Source organism: Perissodus microlepis, chromosome 14 (genome assembly GCF_051167445.1).
Source record: "Perissodus microlepis isolate ML-2025 ecotype Zambia chromosome 14, ASM5116744v1, whole genome shotgun sequence".
Lineage (NCBI taxonomy): Eukaryota > Metazoa > Chordata > Actinopteri > Cichliformes > Cichlidae > Perissodus > Perissodus microlepis.
In genome coordinates this window covers 27,890,104-27,913,493 of record NC_140474.1, presented here as the reverse complement: position 1 = coordinate 27,913,493, position 23,390 = coordinate 27,890,104, and the positions used below count along the sequence as shown (strand labels likewise).

At 41.4% G+C, this 23,390-nt stretch overlaps 1 protein-coding gene across 1 annotated transcript; it reads right to left on the bottom strand.

The window, feature by feature from the left end:
- Positions 1-500: 500 nt before the first annotated feature.
- blmh (bleomycin hydrolase) lies at positions 501-22,720 on the bottom strand. The gene is made up of 12 exons (XM_084950928.1): positions 22,586-22,720; positions 20,282-20,479; positions 18,201-18,310; positions 17,383-17,524; positions 17,097-17,185; positions 16,888-16,980; positions 8,319-8,474; positions 8,053-8,211; positions 7,894-7,961; positions 7,002-7,119; positions 6,649-6,715; positions 501-807 (listed from the first exon to the last, which is right to left on the bottom strand). The coding sequence occupies exons 1-12, from the start codon at positions 22,593-22,595 to the stop codon at positions 659-661; spliced, it is 1,359 nt and encodes a 452-aa protein (XP_084807054.1). The 5' UTR covers positions 22,596-22,720; the 3' UTR covers positions 501-658.
- Positions 22,721-23,390: the final 670 nt, after the last annotated feature.

Sequence of the window (23,390 nt, the reverse complement as noted above, 5' to 3'; positions counted from 1 at the left end):
AACATTTTTGGTTATCAGTTAATTCTCTGTCCCTTAAAAAAAAAAAAAAAAAAAAAGGGAATTTCACATCAGGTTGGCTGTACTTCTCAAAGGGTTAATACAACATTTTTGTTCAGTCTCTCAAACTTCAACTGCATCTGAAAACTGCGTCGCTGTCCAAAAAAAATCTGGACTGCTGTTTGCTATTCAGGGGCTGGTTTACACTGTGCTGATTGCAGGGACGGGAGGTTATGATATGATTGCGTTACTAGTGTGTTACTTCCAGCACTTAACTATGAACTGCTGTTTTGTCCTGGTGAAACACATGCACACAAAAATGGAATACATAAACTTCAATTAAAAACATTCAAACAACTTAACGGCCTTGTACAATATTTGTCAGCAGCTAATCAACTAATTAAGTCCAGAGCTGAGATTGCAGATACATGCAGTGTGTAAGCAACAGAATAAACCTCCAGCAGTCTGAGAAAGAAAGAAATATAGACAAAAGACAAAGGCAGTCTGGTAAAAAAGAAAACAAAATCTTTATTATTTTTTCTAGAAGTACAGGCCGTTTTAGAAGGAGGTGTTGGGGAAATGTTGGAGAGGTAAAAGCAGCTGAGGAATAGGGCGGAGTCAAATTGACCAGAGGGTGGGGCTAAAACCTAGATTTCTCTAGCTATGCCAGGGATCCCATCGGGTCCCAGGCAGGAAGTACGATGGGATCCTGTTGCATCACTTCCAGGACATCACCGGTCAGGAACCTCTTGTCTACCACCACCTCGTAAACATACTCAGAGAACCAGTCATCCGTCATTATCAGGTAACCTACAGAGACAGAGGGAGACAAGAAGACATCAGGTCAGCTGCTTGGATTCTCCTTGTGATTCAAGTACTCAGCAGAAGACCGACTCTTTTCAATAAATTACCAAAACAAGGAACAAATGTCAGTCAGGTTCTGGTCAAGAATTAGATCAATATAATAGGTAAAGTTAAACCCTAGACCTAAACAATTTTCACATAGAAAAAGGCTTTAACTGTTTAAAATGGCAAAATTATCTGTGAAACCAGACAACGAGAGTCACAGCACCCAAACTTCAGGTTTGAAATTCACTAGAAGGTTTGCATATTTTGTGGTAGAAACAGGTGTCTGAAAAGCAACAAACAAACAAACAAACAAAAACCCACACACGTAATGTATTTTAGAAAACCAAAATATCTCAACACAAGCATGAAAACACATCTCAGGACTGATTTTGATCACTGGCATGAATCCCGTCTAGGTTTTTAAATACAGAAGTGAGGCCTATCGATTTTGGTCATCGTTATTAAGATGCTATGCAATTCTTTAGAATCAGTTTTCTTTGAAATCTAGATTTTTATGCTTTAAAAAACAAAACAAAGATGTACAACTGCTTCCCATTATTGTCTATCGTCTCTTATACATTTGATGATGAGATCATTTCCACAGTTAAATAAACAATTTTGTCGTCCAGAATCTTCAGTCCTTTTGAGTCCAGTCCCATGTTGAAACATTTATCTTTCAGTATATCTATTTAATAGAAAAAGAAGAATTTGGCCAAAACACAAACAATGAAAAATGTTTTTTTTCATAAAGGAATATCATAAAAATAATAGGCCAACTCGTGCGTGGTAGAATGTTCCTTCAGCTCTCGTGTTTAGCACCAAAGGCGACGGCTGAACAAATCAGAAAGCTTTACAATGGCACGTTCATCCAGCTCCCAACATCTGTCAATAGCAGCAGCAGCTACACCCAGACCGAGCTGGATAAGAGGCCTACTCTCTCTTGAAATGGAAAACTTACATGATAATGGAAATTGTTTAGCAAAACTCAGGAAATGAGGCCAGTTAGCATTATTTATCAACATCTCTTGTGCCAATATCACAATCTGATATAGACTTTTTTAAAAAAAAAAAGAAAAAAAAAAAAGAAAAAGGATTTTTATGAATATGGGAACACACCAAATGTTTTAGTATAAAGTAGCTGCTGTAAAATTCTTCAAATACTAGCTTTTTTTTGGGGTCCACTTATTTCCAAATAATTTTCACAGGTAGACAGCGCTACACAGACTCATACAAAGTGGCTTATTTTATTAATCTAGCGATAATGCGGTTATGCTTCTTTCATTGCAAGGGGAGGAGTAGAGAGGAAGAAGAATTCAACAGAATGGTCCACCACACTTTGTTGATGCATGCATGTTTGAAATCCTGCTAAGTGCTCTTTAGTTTTAAACTATTGTTCAACAGGCAAAAGAGCTTTTTGCAGACACGAAGGACCCCCGCCCGCTATAGTTCACACTATCCCACCCTTCAGTACGGCATGCATTCAGCACTTTAGCTATCAGCTCTGCATGCACACCCTGATAAAACCAAACAATGTCTGCTTCCCTCTCCCTGTGTCCCTGTGTGCAGCCGTACAAGGTCAACATGAATGAGTTCAGATTCCTGTGAGTTTACCTTGAGCTTACACTGAAAGGATGCTGGAATAACCTGATCACTTTCTGGATGAGAATCTAGCCCCATACTGAAACGATTAATTAAAATCAAAGATGTCTGTGTGCGTCTTCCGCATAAATAAAAGAGGCTAGAAGCTCGGTGAAACCAGAGCAGCTCAGACCTCGCGCTGAACTGGCCCATATGGGAAGCTGGATTAGAACTGGAAACACTGAACTCCAAGTTCATTTACTTTTCTTCCCCCCCTTCCTCATACCACCTTTTTGCTCCAGCTCTTCCTTTTTTCCTTCCCCCCCACCCTTTCTCGTGTGTTCGGAATTGAGCATCCCTCTAACTGTCAAGTTGACTTATCAAAGACGTCAGGGTAACCGCAAGAACGTGCACAGTTCAAAACAATGTATCGGGGTGGCGTGTATGCTGTGTATCCGTGTTCTTCCAAGTACGCAAATCTCACATGGCATACTGCCTGGTTCTCACTGCAGTAACCATGTGTGTATTGATGTGAGCTTCCTGGAACCCGCGTGTTGGGTGGCATAGTGTGTGTGTGAATGTTGGGTGTTATTTGTTTTTTGGGATAGGCTGAATGTCCTGTCTCAGACCAGATGGGTGTAGTGTAAGCGAGCCACCTATTCAGCTATTCTGAAGTACGCAATCTGGCCCAGAGGATCTGTGATTTTAATCCATATTGCAAAAAAGAAAAGGTGATGTGACAATGATTTAGACATTTGAAAATAGCCATTTTTATCCCGTTTTGCAAAATCTAACTACTGAAATAAACTGCAAAATGCCTAAAAGCATGACTAACACTATATACACCGTGTATTCGCTTTCATTTCATGGTTTATTTTTTAAAAACAAACAAAACAGCTAGCTGTTTTCCTTATCAGCATGACTAATGCTGCATTTTGTCCTGCTAGCTGCCACATTTTTGAACATTTACAACTTTTTAACCTGACACAGTGGGTAAACACTTGTTACTTATTAGATTAATAATGATGTGAACGTCTGCCAATGACATTTACAACACTTAAAATAGCTGCTGTAGAAAAACCTACTTGAGGGTCACAAATGTTCAGCCTTCTACACTCGACTTTCTGACCATCACGAGTTCACCACCTGAGTATTCACACTGCAGCTGTACCCATATTAGTTGTAGCCATACAAGCCACGACGGCACAGCCTGCAACGACCGACCATTCAGAGCTGTCATTTCTTCCAATGCATATTTCTATGGGTCGACTCAAAAGAGAGAAACTTTGGTGGTGAAATTGCAGAGCAGTGCACAAGTATAAATGTGTGCAGTGGAGTCAGCCACTTGTGTAAACTCAACAAGGTCATTTCAGCTTCTGTAGTTTTGCAGCATAAATTAATGATCAAGAGGAAAAGAATAAATGGATCAATGGATATTAAAATTATATTTATTTGTTTATTTATTTAAACACTTGGGCTCTTTCATAGTGTAAAAAGCAGTTTTATAAATTTAAAATGTTAGTTTCCTTTACAGGACTAAAGAGCAGATAACCGTTTGGGTGAAAATAACAAATCTACAGAATCCTTAAACCCATATTAAACTCTCAGCGATTGAGACAAAATATTACTCTTAAACGGTGTAAAAAGTTCGAGTTGTAAAGTGAGCAGAGTCATAACAACGTCTGTTTGAAGGATTAAAGATGGAGGAAACGGAAAGTTAAAACTCTCCTGAGAGATCCTTTTATGGTTAGAAGAAATATTAAAAGACTAAAGGGAGACATCAAGTCTTATAAATCTTACGAGCACTTTCTTTCTTGGCTTCCTTCTTTTGTTCACTATTCTTTAATTTCTTCAGTTCTTTGTCATTTTCCCCAAATTGCCTCCACATCTACTTCCCTTCTTTTCTCCCCTCAGCTTTTGTCAAACAAACATAGCCTCCAGATTCCCCAGTGAACTCCACTTCTCAGACTTTTCTTCTCAAAAGAAAAACTTTATTAATTTGGCTGTGGAGGGGCTGGGGGCCCTGGCCTCCCCCCATCTGCTGGTGTTTATGGAATAAGATATGCATGAAAAACACTTCATTTGACTGAGGGGTTTTCACATGTTTTCTCAACAGTCACTAAGGTTTGTGGGTTCAAGCAAATATTGAGAGTAAGTGTGCGTCTCGTTATGTGTACATCTTGTACTGTATGTCTGTGTGTGTGTGTCATGAGACGATCCACCACTGACCTTAAATACCCTCCCATCATTTGGAGTGGAAGCCTAAGCTCAGTAACAGGGCGGTAAGGCAGAGAAGATCAGAGGAAGATTAGGAAAATAAATAAATAAAATAGTGGGCATAGTAACAGTCATCTGGGGCAGTGGTGTGGAGGACCTGTTGTGTTGGGAGGGCTGTTGCATAAAGGAAGCCAAACCTACTTAATGACAGACACCCTACAGTTTTCCGTGATGCCTCAAAATGCTTTATTGGTACTTTGACCAAGACTGACTCAGGTTATCAAAATTAAATCTAATATGTGGTTTAAAAATAAAACAAAAAACAACTAGACCACTAAAAAATAAACCATGGTTCAAAAGTTGAAATTCTTTGTACGCTTCTGGTGTGTTAGACAATCAAAAGGTCTCCATGTCAACAGCTGAGGACCAAAACACACTTTGAAACATTTCAGACCTTGGCTTCTGCTATGTGTCTCTCTATTTTTAACGTTTACCTTTAGCTCCTGAAAAAAAAAAAAAAAGCACCTAAATATGTGCTTTATAATCACATGTGCTGGTATGGATATTTCATCCCATTTCCAATTGGATGCCTAACTGCTGGGCCTGTATTCAAGTCACACTGATAGGATCATTTAAGGCAGGTGGCACGGTGGTTAGCACTGTTGCCTCACAGCAAGAAAGTCCTGAGTTCAATTCCACCACTAGGCTAGGGTCTTTCTGTGTGGAGTTTGCATGTTCTCCCCATGTTTTGCATGGGCACTCTGGCTTCCTCACACAGTCCAAAGACATGCAGTTAGTGGCGTTATGTTAACTGTTAACTAAAATGGCCCACGGAGACTTTCTAATGCATTTTAGTCATGTGTTGCCGCGACGTTTCAACGAGCCGGAAAGTAAATAAAAAGCAGACAGAAATGAGGCAGGTCGAATCTTCTTGCGTTTCACACATGTGCAGTACTGGAACGTAAGCGTTTACGGCCGTTTCAATGTGGACGCACAACTCTGTGAAAACAACTGAAAATGCTACTGTGGACGTAGTCTGTGTCTATCTGGTATCCCTGCAACAGACTGGCAACCTGTCCAGGGTGTACCCTGCCTCTCACCCTACGACAGCTGGGATAGATCACAGCCCCCCTAAGACTAATGGACATTAGTTATACAAGGCACTGTATATTAAAATGCATTAAAATCAGCTAATTAATTAATAGATTAGTGTTGTTGAATGAACTGTTGTTCTGAATTTCCAACCATCTTAACTTAAAAACACTGTGTCATACATCACTCTAGTTTTTCAGTCAAACTTCAACTCTAGTGCATGCAGTACCTCAAATAGCCAGTTGAGTCAGTTTCCACAGACACACATGTAAAAGGCCCGATTATTAATGAAATTAATACTCCACATTTGGCGAGTCAAATTCTGTTTTATATGCGTTACTTCATATTAGTGTATCTCAATAATGAGAAATTTCCTATGTTTGGGAAATTACTATTTTTGATATCTGTGCCTGAGAAGCACGCATACAGTCAAGCTAGCTTTAGCTGATAGTTTGGCCCCTAAATATTCAGTGCTGACCAACAAAGGGCCTGACATTCCTGACTCGAGTCCAGAAAGAAAGATTAAACTGTTGCCTGTGAGCTGTGTTGCTTTATCCAACATTCCTTATTTCCTCTGCTATAACCTGCCCTGCAGAAGTGCAGATATTTGCACACAATTATGAGACAGAAGCCAATAGCAGAAATTCCTATTTTGAATAAACATGCATAATCTGTGTCAAACTGTGTCTGTAAATTTCATAACTCTTATTATTTTTATTTTTTTAAATAAAGGCCCCCTGCGTTTCTGTTGTGGTGAAGAGGAACATAACCAATTACAAGTTCAAGACCCTGTTTTTAATTTAAGGAACACAAACAGGAAGATGACAATCACCCGACCAGAGGCTGACAGCTGCCAATCAGCGTCACATCAAAGAAATCAGGCTTCTGCTCTGCAGCAAGAGGGTTTTGTGTTACCTTTGTTGCCACGGTCGTCACCCCAGGAGTTTTCCACCCTCCACTTTTCATAACCTTCTTTTCCATCCTGAGAGACAGAAGGAGAACAAGAGACAATGGGAGATAACAGTGAGACAAGAGGAAAGAAAGTGTCCTGACAGCTGGGGTTACTTAAAAAGGGGGGAATTGACAGCACTACAAAAAAAACTGCAGCGGATTAAAGCAGTGTAAACACATGGCAAGACTTTCATACAATAAACCTTGGGAAATTCTGAGTGTGTGTGTTCTCGCTGGACAGTTTGTATAAGTACTGCATGTATACACGAGTGTACCAAACAGTCACATACCTGTACTGCATGATTGTGTGAGCGTACCTTGTCTGTGACAGCGGTGAGAATCATTGCATGGGTCATGAGAGAGTCGCCATATATCAGTCTCTCCGCCTTTGAAAGGTTCTTCACTGAAACCCCAAACACAAGCTCATGGTTGAACCTGTATGAAATGCACAAAATCATGTGATAACACCAGCTCCTCTACACACTTATGACAAGAAATGGTTTAATGCATTTGTTTTTTGTCATGTTTTAACAATAATAAAATCTGTTTCTGACAGGAACAGAGGGAAGAGATGTAATGACCATAAAAAGCCACAAAACACGCCGCCTACATAAGCTGGGATTTTGCAGCTAAAAAGGCAGCCCGCTGTTTCATTTCCACTTTGAGCATGTCTGTCTAGAAATGAGGCCACATTAAGCCTCAGCCTCATTCCAGTTATAATGTACTGTTACAAGAAGAGATCTGTGTGAAAGATGAGCTTCAGTGCAGATGAAACCAGACATTCGGCACCATGCTGGTTTGGTTCAGCGGGCAAATTTAAGCCTGGCGCCAGCAACTCAGACACAGATGCTGCTGCTGCTGCTGCACCTGAAGGGCAAAGATGGGCACTTTTCCTGCGTGGGGAGACGGACACCTCAAAAAGGCAGATGTTGTCTGGTCCGGTCAAATGAAGATGTGGCACAGATAAAAATGTTCCCTTTGTTGTTAAGGCTTTTTAAAGATACCTTTACCACAGTCAAGTGAACAAAACAGATTGTTTGCTGTAGACACTCCCGGTGTTCCTCTAATCCTTTAAGTGTAAGAGAAGGGAGAAAAATCCAGTTTCTTTGTTTGGTATGCCAAAGTTTATCTTAAGATAAATCACTACTTCAACACTTGTTGGAGATTTGTTCATATACTGTACACTGGACATCCTTCAGTTATACTCACACATTCATGTCATTAATGCCCAGCTTGCTGTGGAAATGTTTCCCAACGTCACAACCGAACCACACAGCCTAAGATGGGTGGAAAGAAAAAAACCCAAAACAATAATCACAGTTGTGCACACATCTGTGCCTGGAGTTGTGCCCACTTGTGCCAACGTACCTCTCCATCCTTTATGGACTCAGCTGCAGCTTTTTTCAGTAGCTGGATGGGCTGGTTGTTGTACAGAGTGCTGCGACCACCAACCATGTTACCCAAGAACTCGACACTGTACAGCTTTCCATAAGGATTCTGGGGTCGAGGGTCATTTACAAGGCAGACCTGGGGATAGAGGAAATAACCACACAAGATCAGAGTTTCTACAGCTACACAAAGACCACAGAAACCTACAGGCTCTCCATCTGTGGTGTCCAAGGGGGGTCACTTACTTTGTCCTGAATGTTGTATAGGGGTTTCACATGCTTCCTGTAGAACTCCTGAGGAGTGAGCGGTCCCATGCGATTGAAGTTCTTATCCTTGTCCCTGTACTCCCAACAGATGGTCTCAGGAGGGCTGCCTAGACAAACACTGGCCACTCGGAAAACCTGCACAGCACAAAGACAGTTTAGATAAAGGTTTGGCTTTAAAGTCTATTTAGCATTTGTAGGCAGTTTAAAGCAAACATGGCACATTTCAGCAAACTCTACATTTTAATAAGGCAAGCAGAGATTCCTACCAATTCACCTCAACTACAGAGACGGAGGGAGCCACCGCTTTCACTTGAGCCTGTATATTCAATATTCCTAATTTGCAAACATCTGTTGTCCATCCCTGCATACCCTTGATGAGTACCAAGACCTCTTCCAATTATCCCTGCATTTTCCCACTGCTGCGCTTCCATTCTTTTCCATTTGCAGCACACACCCCTTTGCCCTTCCGCCATGTGCGTCTTCCTTCAGTGCAGAAGTTCAGAGTGAGTTCTTGTGGGCTAAATCAGGTTGTTTGGACTGGGCCGTCTGTCAATCTGGCCCTCCTAACCCCTGATATAGCTATCTCTGGAATTTCCCCCTTAAGCTTTTCAATACTCCCATCCTCTGTTCTTTTCCCAAGACTGAGCACATACTTTTCCTATGAAATATGATTAATAACGGACTGAGAAATTAATCATTGTATCGAGACCATTATTCGCCGTAGATAAAAAGAGGGCCACTAGACAGTGACACATTGCCTTGGCAATGTATCGCTTCAGTGTGTGTGTTAAAGGACTAAAGGAAACCTAGCTCCTGTGGCAGCGCTTCTCTGACCTTTACACACATTTTAAATATCCCATTATACAAAGTAGAATGTAGGAGCCCCACTCCAGAAATGTTCACATAGTGGAAAAAAGGCATAAATTCAGGCCAGTCTTAAACAAACAAACCAATCCCCTCTTTTTTACAGAAATGCGTAAAGTCACAAAAATACAGACACACACAAAAATACACACTTGCGCTGAGTCAACAAAAGCATCTGCTTAAGCTCCCCACACCTCCGAACTACTTTGTTCCCAATTCAGCCACTTTATTTAGACTGCTCTGTGGGCAGGAGGACACACCAGGGTGTCCATCCACTCGCTAGGTCTTAAAAAACACCCGTCGGGCTCTACTCCCTTTTCCTCCAGTTCCTGCATTTAATCTCTCCTGACAAATTGAAACATTTCCACTTGCTTTACAGTTTTCTTCTTTCTGATGCCCTGACACATACAGCAAGTGTCGCCCTTAACACCAGCCTTGTACATTCTCATCGGACCTGGCAATGTAAGTAAAGCGACTGTGAGGAGAGGAGACCTTAGTCAAGAGAATAAACAGCGACAATGACATGAGAACAGGATCAATATAGAAACACCTGCTGCCTCAGTGACTGACATGCATGAGTGATGGGGAAAGAGGGACAGGTGGGGATACAGAATAGCAAGTTTGCAAAATATTGGGCTCTCTCTTTCACATCTCAATGTAATGTGTCTGATTTGATAATGTCACAGAGTAGGTTTGAAATTAATTTGCTCAACTCCAAGTTGCAAGCTTTTTCTAATTTGATTCTCAGAAACCACTTCAGTGAGTTAAACTGTCTAAAGATTTGTAAATTCCTATTTTGAGACAGTTTACAATGATCCGAGCCAAAGCCCCTCGATTCTTTCCTAAACCCAACATGCGTTGTTCATAAAAATCTGCAGGGCTCGATCCGTGTTTAGATTCTAACTTCAACAGCCATGTCATTCATATCTTAATATTCTAAACATCTGAACTGTTAACAGGTTTCAGGAACCAGCTGTTGTAAGTGATTATGATGGAGTTTGTCAACATGCGGCTTTCTTTTCAGCTCATCAGTCTGTAGCGGAAGACCTACCTCAGGTCTGTCTCCATTCTGTGACATAGTGAGTTTGCATGTCTTGGTACAAACAATGAGCTGAATGCACGCTATTGGGGCTAACCCTGGCTAATGCTTGATAGCATCTGCGCTCCAGTGTTGAAGACACTGGCCCGAGTTGGCTCGACTCAGGATGCCAAGTAAAACGTACACAAAAGCTGAAAGAAGTGATTAAAAAGCAATTTACACATTTAATATCATTGCAATTTAAGAATAATTCACAAAAGTTGGTACAAAAACCACAAAAAATTAATTTAGCCGTCAATACTTCCACATTTGTAACATGCTATAGCAACAGATTTAACCTGCAATCCTTGTTTCTGCTTTAAAAACAAACTGAGTGGTTTCTGTCATACCAGGCCTGCTTTCAGAACAAAATGACTGAGTGTGCATCAGAAATTAGTGAGAGTGATCAGCTTTACTGGTACTAATCCGTATCCCTATTCTAATGGTCATTGAATAGAAACCATGTCTTTATGGATATACATTTACATCTAAGTGTCAAAACTCTTCGTTAACAATACAGAGGAGGGCGTCAAAAGTCATCTTTATGGAGTAAAGGGTTAAAACATACATTTGATGGTTGAAAATGTTCTTGGATTGGCACAATTTGCCGAATTGAGGAAAACCATGCGCCTCGTTGTTACTCTGAGATAAATTTATAACCATTGTCTAGAAGCTGGACTTGTGAGTGTAAGCAAATGACACCATGCAAACAGTTTGGATAAAAATGAGTGAGGTTTTGATTAAACTTCCATGTTTTGTAAACATGCAACACATGTGGGCATTGTTAAATTCCTGCAATTGTGCATGAAAAAAAAAAATTCAAGAAATGTGGGTGGACAACTCTAAAGTGGCTATTCTGAGGCTGCAACGACTGCAGCCGGTAACAAAGACATATGTAGGAACCCACCCACATCGAACAACAAATCAACTGAGCCAACAGCCTGCAGCGCAGGGTGTGTGAGCTGTGGTAAGAGGGTTCCTCTGTGAGTTGATGGCTGTCTCGTAAATTAGACTTGTCTTAAGAATCACTCTCTCTGTATTCAGAGCCAAGAGCAGAGCCGCACATGGTGTTTCTGATTCCATGACGCAATGGAGCATGGAAAGGGTACGGTGGTGGCGTGAGGAATACCATCTGTGTATGTTTCATGTGTGTGAAGTGCTGCATGTGCATGTATAGTTTCCAGTGATTGTGCCTTTGTACTGTCTACTTGTCCACACAAGTGACAGAAGAGAAACCCCGATGCACATCTGAGAGAGCATGAAAGAAGAAGGCTGCCTCAACAACGCTTGTATGGACACAGGAATCCTAGCAGCAATAACAACAAACTGTCAGCGCACAGCGGTGATTTGAACGCCGTTTCTGCAGGTGCATTATGAAGCGGGTTAAGCCTCTTTTGCCAAGGTTCTTAGATAAATGTTATGTGGTTTGAGTCAATGTGCCTGAGCAGTGTTAACACACACTCACACACTCACACAAAAAAAGACTTGATTCTTCACACGCAAAGAGATTCATTCAAATCAAGCACACCCCAGGTACAGTAAGTGGAAGCAGAAGCAGCAACCCAGGGTTTCTGTCACGGGACTGTGTGCGGGGCTTGGTGATGAAGACCAGGGCACAATCGCAGCTGCCACGTTTGGTGGGTGGACAGCATCACTTCCACATGCACCAAAGTAGGACTGGCATGGCACTTTAATCCTGAGAAACACGTGTGCACACATGGATGCAAATGCACATGAACATGCAGCAGTAACACTGTGTTTTCAGACAGAAGTCTGGAGGTACACAGGGTTCTTGTGTCCACAAACACGGTTTTGGTTCTAAACGAGATGAAATAAACAGTGAATTTTTAATCTTAAACACAGGTTTCTCAAAGCCTGCCTGTTCTGCATGAACTTGGGCTCACGATTGGCATTGGTGGTGGTATTGTGAACTGGCTGCAAAGCCTCTGGTAAAATGTCTGTCATCGAAGGTTTGACATCTTGGTCCTAATTTACAGAGTTACTATTTAGGAATGTTGTTAAAGCTACAGCAACATGGGGATGAGGCCAATCCCAGCTGTCACGAGGCAGAGGCAGGGTAGACCCTTGACAGGGTGCCAATCTGTCCCAGGGCTAATGGTGAATGGACTGTAGGACAAGCCAGAGTACTCTGAGAGAACTCATGGACAACATGCCCTCATACCTACATACAGAAAGGCCTCAGCCAGGTGGCGGATACGAACCCAGGGCCTTCTTTCTGCGAGTGCTAACCCATGTGCTGACCCAATGACGTTAAAAGTTATAAATTAAAAAAGAAAGAAAAAGTAACAAATCTTAAGTGACTAATTGTTTAAACATAATCAATGAACTGGACACGTGGATGGATGGATAGATATAAGAATCATTATACAATTTCGTCTGATAAGCAATAAATAAATAAAAAGACACCTCAACACTTCAAGTAAACCATCCAAACAAATGTCTGTTATGATGGTGAAAGCAAAACTCATTACTCATCTCAGCAAACCATGGAGAATATCCATCCATCCATCCATCCATCCATTTTCTTCCGTTTATCCGGGGCCGGGTCGCGGGGGCAGCAGCCTAAGCAAAGAGGCTCAGACCTCCCTCTCCCCAGCCACCTCCTCCAGCTTATCCGGGGGAACACCAAGGCGTTCCCAGGCCAGCCGAGAGATATAATCTCTCCAGCGTGTCCTGGGTCTGCCCCGGGGCCTCCTCCCGGTGGGACATGCCTAGAACACCTCACCCAGGAGGCGCCCAGGGGGCATCCTTGTCAGATGCCCGAACCACCTCAGCTGGCTCCTTTCGATGTGGAGCAGCAGCGGCTCTACTCTGAGCCCCTCCCGGATGGCCAAACTTCTCACCCTACCCTGGAGAATACTTATGATCAAATACAGAAACTATGGTATAACCCCATTCACAGAATAAACAAAGCTTAAAGACATTTAACATTTATTCCCTTATTGCATTTGCTGGGAGCATCCCATTATGAACTGCGATCAGAATAATTTGGTTCCATTTTGTAAAAAATAAATAAATAAAAAGAAATGAGTGTGGTGCTTCACAAAACAAAACACTTCCAGGTGTACATACAAACATGCTGACAAACCTCTGTCCTCCCACCCGGTCCTCCATCTTTACTCTTGCACAGCATGTGTTTGTGGATGTACATGTCTTTGTGTTGATGGCTGGGCATCTACCGAGCGACTGTTTAAACAAGCAAACAGCCAGCAGCACAAAACGACCTAACAGCTGACAACAAAAGCTGCTTAACCGGACCCAATTGTCTCAACGGAAGCTTGACTGATTGATCGATTGACCCACCCACATACACAAGAGCCGTGAATAAAGCTTCACACTTACATAGTGCAACTTGCCCAGTGTTCAGAAAGCACACACGCAAACACACTGTGTACCACATGTAGTCCCCCTTAAACACGTGTTATGCTCATGACGTGTTGCATGTGTTTGTTTACATGTGCCTGCACACCTTTTATTGTATTGTCTCTTTGAGGTAAACCAGCATCACTGTCCAGCATTAGACGTCGGACTGTTCCATAAACAAGATCACTATCAGCAACTTTGTCACATGAGAGGTAGTGTGCAGGTGAATGGACACAAACACAAAATGTAGGTCAAAACACTGTCTGCACATTAGAGGAAGTTTAAAAAAAAAAAAGGCCCAAGATGCATTTACTGCCTTTACAAAAAGTCAAATGTGAATGAGCACTGTAAGAAAAACAAAAGTTATCATGCATCGGCAGACAAATGCCAACATTTGTCTGGTTCTATTTAAAGGAAACCTTTCCTTAATCATTTATAAACAAGATGTTGTCAGTGTTATGAGCCTGAAGCCAACAGAAATGCATTCGTTTTTGTTTACTCTTTTTTACATACAGCAGCGGTCCCCAACCTTTTTGGCGCCACAGACCGGTTTATGCCCGACAATATTTTCACGAATCGGCCTTTAAAGTGTCGCGGATAAATACAACAAAATAAAACTAGTACCAGTACCAAAAAAAAGAAGATTTATTCATAACACACGTGAAAAGACCCAGGAAAACCGAGTTAACGATAAAAACGATAACAAAATAACGCTGAAAACCGATTAAAAACCATACATTTCACACCTGAGCCTCAACTCTCGCGGCCCGGTACCAAACGACTCACGGACCGGTACCGGTCCGAGGCCCGGGGGTTGGGGACCGCTGTTATAGAGTATTGTGTTCTCCCTTTACCTTGTCTGCAAATGCATGTCTCTGCAACGTGCACTGATGTTTAACTATAGCGCTGGGATATTATAAATGCATTTCTATAAAACCAATTATTTATCATTGGAATTTAAAAATCTCAAATTCTCTTATTGGACTTGGGAAATTTTGATACCTACATACTAGATGTCACAAACTGGAACTATTGCTTTGTAATGAATTAAAAGTTGCTGACAACTTCATGTAGAAATTGAACACATCACCAGGTAATGTTTAATCTAACATTAGTGTTCATAGACACACTGAATACATATAGCCTGCTCTGAGCATCTCAGTTATGTATTATTTGACAGCTCCCTCTTCTGGTAAAAGTGGAACAATGTTACAAGAGCTGCACATTTTCCATTTGCTTTCAACACTTCTGTGTCTCTGCAGGTCTTACTTCCTGTTTCTAAAACTACAACAGAACTACCAACTTCTGCTCTCTTTTACACCCTTCTGCTTTTATTTCCACTGCTGCAGCCATCAAATCTGTCCACCTGTCACAACTCGGATCAATTAAAGATGAGAACCCCCTCAAACCCATGTCTTTAAATCTGCTGATGAATGAAGCTTACATGTAATTAGTCTAGCCCAGGGGTCAGCAACCTTTAAGAACCAAAGAGCTATTTGGACCCGGTTTCCACGCAAAAGAAAACACTGGGAGCTGCAAATACTTTTTGACATCTAAAATGAAGATAATACTGTATATATTGTTTTTTTACCTTTATGCTTTGTGTGAACAACTAAGGCGTGTTGCTTAAATCCATGAAGTGCTATAGAGAAAATTTCATTTTATTTATGTAATTAACACATTTTGAACTCTTAAAGAAATAAAACAAAAGGAAAAACACCCAGCTGAACTAAAATGATCCATGTAGCAAACAAAAACTGTTGTGAGCCGCCACCCTTATATTGCCTTTGGAGCCTTGATCTGATTTAAAAAAATAATAATAATTGGAAAAAAGCACTATGCTGCTAAAAAATAAAAAATAGATATTTGCAAAATTCTGCCTTAATATGTATTTTGCCTGGTTAATGTGTGTGGCGGGGCGTGGTCTGCAGTGCCGCTGCAGGGGAGGCACCTGAGCGGGACCCGCAATCACGCCTAATGTCTGTGCCATCTATGCTGTTGTTGGTATGTGTCGGGCTGTGAGCTGAAAAGCTACAGCCGGCTGTATGCGTCGGGTCTGCCGTGATATGTTTACAATGGGACTTCTGCTCCTAAACCTCTGCGCACAGCGTCTGCAAATCGGGGCTGTACGAAGTCACTTTCATCTTTACGCAGGACTGTAAGCTGTCATCTGTGAGGCGTGAGTGGTGTTTGTTGTTAACATAGTTCACGGTGGAGAACAGCTGCTGACATAATGTGGATCCAAAGATCCATAATTGGCCTACCTGGGGTTGAAAGTCTCGATAAATGCACGGTGTTTTGGCGGGTACACTGGCTTCAGCGAGTGTGACGCTTATTTTGAGCGATGAAAAAAATAATAGAATATAATTTTATTTTTATATTTCAACATCACAATAATCTTCCAACTTAGAACTACAAGTTAAAAAAGAACTAACATAAATAAAATACACTTCAGCTAAATACTTCTAATTTATTTTCCCAAACCACGCGGAGCCGCACTATAAGGACTAAAGAGCCGCATGCGGCTCCGGAGCCGCAGGTTGCCGACCCCTGGTCTAGCCGGAAGGCAGACTAGACAGCAGTTTCAGTGCTAACAAATACTACTGTGTACAAGTTGAGTTCTTGTCCAAATATTCATACCAGGCTTTATAAAATTGTAACAACCAGCACACAAAAACATCATGTTTCAACATCCCATGGGCTTAAAAAAACAAAACAAATCTGCCAGGACAATTATCAGGCAGGTATCATCCCACATGCATGGATAAACTAGGATGAAAATGATCAATTAATAAGAAGAAATAACACTGAGTGAAAAGAAAAAATTAGAGCTGCGGATTGGAACCGGAGCTTACACACAACTCGTCAGTAAGAATGTACCTGAGAACTCACAATGGCTTTTCACACACTCTTCTATTGGTTAACCATTTGTATTTTTTATTTTTACCTGAAAAATTATTTTTGGAGGTAGTGGGGTAGCTGAGAGGGTATATGACGCTGCCACCTAGCAAAGAGCCTGGTCATTCAGCCAGGCGAACTCAGCCCTTAGAGTTCCTGAATTTTTGGGAAGTCGCACACTTTGAGCAGGCAACTGCTCTAGAGGTCCCACACTTATTCAGAAGTTCCTTTGTTCAAACACAAACTGTGATCCTATAAAAGTTTGCAGTGCTCTGAGAAAAACACAAGCAAACAAAGAAACTGCACATGCGATTTCAATCTCACCTCCTCTATCATGCTGTCCATAGCTTCAGACAGTTCGCCTTTACTGGCATCGCTGGCCACCATGTTCCTCAGTCTTAGGCAGTATTCTCTCAGCTGCAACACATCATGAGGTAAACAGTCAGGACGGGCTCATTGGCATTATGAGACTTCTAGCTGGACGCATATGTGAGCTCTGTTTGCTTTGAACTGAAGGAAGTGTGCAAAAGTACCTTATGATTGAGGATGTCATTCATTCTGCGTGAGGCCTCTGAGCTGTGTGACTCTGGGAAGCATTTCTTTGGAATGACGCCATACTTCTCTGTAGACAGCACAACATTAAATAATAAAAATAATATTATTTTTAAGACAATAACAGGCCAGAGATTTTAAAACCAATGAAGCTCACTTTCTAGTATAAAATTAACTGGGATCACTATTCTAGTTAATTTTATATATTAAAATTAATATATTAATTTTAACCTATTCATGAACCACTGTGCAATGATAAGAACTAACCAATGAGATTGACCAGCATGTCCCACTGCCCTCCATCATTTGTTGGATTGGAGAGAAGAAACTGGACTAGGCGTCCATCCACTGGCTCCTTCCTCTGTGCCGTCTCCACACAGGCTTGAAGGAAGTAGTAACAACGCTCGATCTGAGAGATAACAACAACAACAACAGAGACTGTCAAAGTAGACAGTCGACCACATGAGACTTGAAACAAAACCAAAGAAGAAAAAAAAAGTACCAGAGAGGCATCGTTCAGCTATCATTAGACTTATTACATATTTAAAGAGCTACTGTCATCAACTGTAATTTGTTAAAATTAGTTTTCATTTAAGACTTTATTGAAATTGGTTAAAAATCTAATGCAATAGCTGATAACTTAAGGAGAGTTTTACTGTTTCTTTGTTTACGACTAATACCACAGTAGCTGAAGCTCCCATATCTGGCACCTGCCACAAAGAAGGGGTGTGTTTATGATGGGCCTGCTAAAAATACACACAGTTTAAAAGAGAAAGATGACGGCATTTAAAAAAAAAAAAAAATCAGCAAGGAGTCACCGTGACGTTGGTCCGGGTGGAGCACTGACAACAACGCACAAAAGGGGGTTTTAGGTGGGACAATGACTGTATAGTAGAAAAGGTGTAGCATAATAACACCACACCAGTGGCACATGCATGCACACGCAGTGTCCCAACTCCAAAACAACAAAAACCATCCATTTACCAGAATGTTACATCACCGAAATGTACCAAAATAATAATAATACTAAAGGAGTGAAAAAGCCCACAACCATAACCAATATGTGGTGTTACTGTGTGTCTTACCTTGTCCCAGAAAAATAGATAGGACTGACTAAACTCAAACTCTTCTATGTTAAACTTTTTCATGAAGGGCAGTCGCATGACGTTGAGGCACGAGAAGATCCAACATCTCCCTAGTGATTAAGAGAAAACAGATTTAGAAATATGCAGGTTAGTAAAGGCTTAATGCGCAAACAGCAATATAAAGCCATCCTTGTGCGCTTGTGATGATAACAAGTATCACAAAAACCCTGAAAGACTAGAATCGCTTGTTTAGTTAGATCCCTTCCCTTCAATGAATAACAGGGCTGTAGTGGACCAGGATTTCTGCAGCTGAGACCGATTGGGTGGTTCATTAATTAATGATTGGGTGGAAATTTAAGGTTTTAAATTTGCTGAATGCTGAAATAAATGGGCAGCAATGGCTGTCAACAGGGGCTGATACATGACTTCATCTGTTTCTAAACAGCAGCCTTCTCTTTTAATGTGGCTGGCATGGATTGTCTTAGAGATGCCCCAAGTCTATCATTTCTTTCTTATTTAGTCTATTTTTGAGGCAAGACTAACTTTGGTAGCCCACACCATCCCCACCAACACATGAGTCATTCCAGCTGGATCTCTCATGAAGGCTGTGAGGTGCTGAAATCCACATAGTAGAACAAGCCAACCCAAAGATGTGTCAGCTGACCCACCAGAGGTTAATGCCAAACTGTGCAAGTGAAACATGCTAAAAAGGGGGAAATAAACTTGTTATTTCAGTGAGAAAAATATGTAAACACAATGCAAATTTTACATTTCATGCAAAAACTATAAATGATGACAGAAGCTCTGAAAGAGGGAGTGTGGCGTACTTTACATACATGCAGAGAAACCACAGCAATGATTAATATACAGTATATATTCCACATTACACACTCCCTCTGACAATATAAGGAAATAAAAAGTAATGCTGCTTCCAGTCCAGCTAGGCGACAGGTCAAACCCTCTTCTTTCATCTGCCCCCTTTAGAGGTTGCCATAGAAAATCTGTTTTTCATCTGAGTAAATATCACAGATAATTGTGTCACAATACACCGATACCGTAAAGAATCAGCTGTAATGTTTTGACTATTACAGAATCACTGTGTAATCATAGCATTATTATTATCATCATCATCATCGGCTACGTATTACTGTCATATCTTGAGTTAAGACTGTGATTCCCACTCCTGGCAATAATTAATCAAATATCCAGCCATGTCTATTCATCGTTTGTGATGTACAACTGCAATCAAATTATATGTTAGGAAAATAAAGCGTTATTTGCTTCAGAAATGACATCACTAACCGGTGTGCGCCAACTGTCAACGGTTTGAACTGTAAAATGTTGCTGTGAGGACAAATATACAACATTACTAAATTCAGTGTGTTAAGCAACTGTTTGGGTTGACTGACAGGTACAGAATAATACACCCAAATGCAAATGTAGAAATTATCCACGTTGTTCTTGATATTAAAAATAAACACATAAAACAAACTGTTTTAAGTTACTGCTAAATATTTTGCACATAGAAGTCTATTTATCACCATCAAACAAGGTGTAAACATTTTGAGCATCTATGACTGGCGGCGGGTTCAAAGATGACAATGAAAACTAAAAATGGGAATGATTTCTAAATGAAACAGACAATAAGTGGCACCCCGACACATAAAGAAGAGCATAAAGCATCAGGCGGCCCCTGGCTGATCATTGACTAGTTTTGGATATATGGCGGCACAGGGGTGCCGTAGTTAGCACCTCATAACTCCCGCCATTTTTTGCTATGAGGACGGGGTTCTCCAGCAAACGCTCTAAAGCTTTCCAGGCTAATGAGTTCCTTAATGACATAAATCAAAACTGATTTCTGAACAACCCTAATTTCAAAAATCACTTTTGGCATCGACTTGGCACTGTGAAGGGCACGTGGCTGGAAACCTGAATCCTTTTGGGCGATGGCCAGTCCCCCCTGAAACATGGCATTTCAGGAACACCTTACCCAAGCCATTCAGCCCTGCTAATACAAACACTTTAAACATGCATCTTGTGCAGAGTACATGTGTATGTAACTGTATTACATCATGTCCTACCTGAGTTTTTCTGGTTGGTGATGGGCTTGCCCTCTGTGGGGATAGAGTGCTGGAAGATGTGCACAGTATCCTGTACAGTCTGCCGGTGAAGACAAACCTCCAACGGGTCGATGCAGGTTGACACATTCTGGGCCAGCAGATAACGCGGCTCAGACCGCATCCGCTTAACAAAGGTGGCTACCTTCTCTTGACTCAAACCTTTAGGAACAAGAAGTGGGAGACAGGGAGTGTGATGGGGAAGAGGAAAAAAATAGGAAGGGATGGAGAGGGAGGACAACTAAAGTTAGCACATTATAGAAAAGCTAACATGGCTAGACATTCAGACAGATTGTCTGCATCCAAAAGTGGAATTTCCTACCGTTCCAATTCCCATGACTCAACTGTGCGGTTTAAACATGCACACTTCCCACTTAAGAGCTATCTTTTGAGTACTCATGCACTCAGATGTCAGAAAGATGCCTCTAATACCAGATCGATAGTCATAAACTAAGAGCATATGCTTTATTGAACACCATAACCGCCTGGTGCTTCACTTCTTTTTTCCACAGTCCACACAGAGGTTACATTGAAATCTATAAAAGGTACCCTATACGATTAAGATTAGCCCTCTGATAAAGAATAAAGAATATTCTGGGTACATGGAGAGGCAGTACCAGCAAAAGAGGACTAAAATGAAGAAAGCTTTGTAGTAGCACTACTACAAGTTGTCCCAGGGAGCTGAGGGCTGGTCAGAGCTGGCTGCTGGGATCACTCAACTGGCTCCATCTGTGAGAGGAACGCACTGGAAAGCCTGTCCAGTCCCACTGGATGTGGGTAAGAAGGGGTGTGCGTGCGCACACACACAGAATCAAACTGGCACTAGTGTGTGTGTGTGTGGTTTTTTTATTCCGTCAAATAACAGCATAGAGCAATTAAACATTGAGAGGGACATTGCCTAGTCATGCATGCTGCCTCGAGTTCAAATCTCTTGCTCAGCTGCATTCTGTTATTTTCCATCAACACAAAGCTCAAATGCACTGACCATCACAGATTAGGACAGTGTCAAATCTCATTAGCTGCTGCGTTATCAAAAAAAGAAAAATGGGAGAAAAAAAATGTAGAAGCCAGCCTAAGGCAAAGAGTATTCTGGGAGTGCGGCCTCAGTCATGTGTCAGCGCAACACGGTTTTCCTTAAGCCACAACAGCTAAAAGTTATGACACTGATCAGTATGGATAGATAAGGAGGACATGTGTCAAAGGGTCAGCCTGTAATAGTAAAAGCCAGCATCTTATTTAAATAGATATCTGATAGGAGTGTGTGCACGTGTGTGTGTGTGTGTGTGTGTGTGTGTGTGTGTGTGTGTGTGTGTGTGAGAGAGAGTGAAGAAACGGGAAAGACTCAGCCCAAACAAAGTTAGTTGGCCAGGCTTTTAGCCAACAACTGAGTGCATGAATGGTGAGGACAGAGATCAGGGTGGCTTTCTATGGAGAGGGGCCAAGCACAGGCAGCCAGGGTGACTTGCAAATTTACACACCAGTGCTCTTACAGCTGGCTTTACATTAGCCAAGCACTTTATTATCACTGCTCCATAGAGCTGGAATACAGACTTTTAAAAAAAGGAAACAGGCTTAGGAGGTGGTCATTGTTGCTGTCAGCTTCACAATAAAAAAAAAGACAATATTGAAATTCTTAATGTTTTTAATTTGTTTAATTTCAACGTATTTTTTTTATTGTTAAATGTTGCTGTGTAAATCAGGGCAGCTGGCTAACACAGACCTTAGGTTCAAGTTCAAAGTCAACCTTTGCCCAGAAGCATAAAAAGAGTTGTAAAACAAAGTAGGGAGTATTCCTCGGCTGATTGGGGTGGTTATTGAGATCTACTGAAAAATAAATGAAACTATTCTCTTTTCTGGTAAAAAGCAGGGTTCCCCAAACAGAACTCTCACTTCCATGAATGGCCACGACTTTAAAGAGTCACTGTGGCATTTCCAAGACGAGCTAGCTACTCTCTGGCTAATAAATCCCGTTCCTGGAAAGAGTTCCTAACGCCTGAGCAGAGGAGCAAGATTAATGTATTTAAGATTGTGATGTTGGCACCGTGCTGACAACCCCATAACCCGTCGGGGGGGGGGGGGGGGGTGAACTGTCAACCTAGCTCACAGAGGGATGGACGGCATAAAGTCGTGCTAGCAGGCTGGCATGCTAACGCAGTGAATGCTAACGGGTTAGCTCGGTCAGCTGTCATTCTCCTGCAACCAAATGCAAGCTCCACTCATCCAGGCAGCCACAAACACTGAGAGGGGACACAGTGACATTTAACCTACCAGTTTCCATGTTGCCGAGAAGCTTGAGGAGCGTCAACTGTTGTCCAGGAAAGTCGCCGGCTCTTTGTTTATCTCACCGACAGTCTGTCAGTGTGACCACGGGGTGCGCTCGTTTATGGGCTCCTGGCTAAGTCTTTGACGTGGCGGCTGGGCGGGGTTTGAAAACAATGCAGACAACATTAGCTCATGAAGACGATTCACATACTTTATAAGGGCACAGTCCCTTTCCCTGCTCACATTTACATCTCTACTGCACGCATTTTACTCTTTATTTATTCAAGAATATAAAATCTAACTTAGTTTAGTGTAGTTCTACTCAAAATTTAGCTTAAAAATAAAAAGCTGTTATCTGTAACAAAGTAAGGAAATAAAACAAATATTTTTACACTGTTTTCCTAATTAGTCAACATTTCCTGCTAGTAGCTTACAAAGGAGTAATTGTTCAGTGTGAACACTTTTTGCCCATGTATGCAAATCATGTTACAGAGAAAGGGACAACATTAGATATACTCAACTTTAGCCACCATTTTCAGCCTCTGTGGGTTTCTCAGCTAAATAATAACCTCAGCTGTAAATGCAGGCAAAATTAAACTAAAGTAATAACACTCACTACTGGCGTCTGTAGTTTTTTTTTTTTTTTTTTAGTTTCTTTCCAAAAGGAAGCATCCTTCTCACTTCCTCTGTATTTCCTGCACAGCACTGTGGAAGATAAACAAGCGCTCCCAAAAGTTAAAACTGAAAGATTTACCGCATACGAAACGTCCGGTTTTCAAAATAAGATCACGTGCAGCGCTTTTTTTAGCTA

Excerpts from the sequence above, each read along its gene's own strand:
- blmh (XM_084950928.1), bottom strand. Across the intron at positions 8,212-8,318 it reads TATACAACATTCAGGACAAA|GTCTGCCTTGTAAATGACCC; the intron begins GTAAGTGACCCC and ends CTCTATCCCCAG. Across the intron at positions 808-6,648 it reads TGACGACCGTGGCAACAAAG|GTTACCTGATAATGACGGAT; the intron begins GTAACACAAAAC and ends CTGTCTCTGTAG.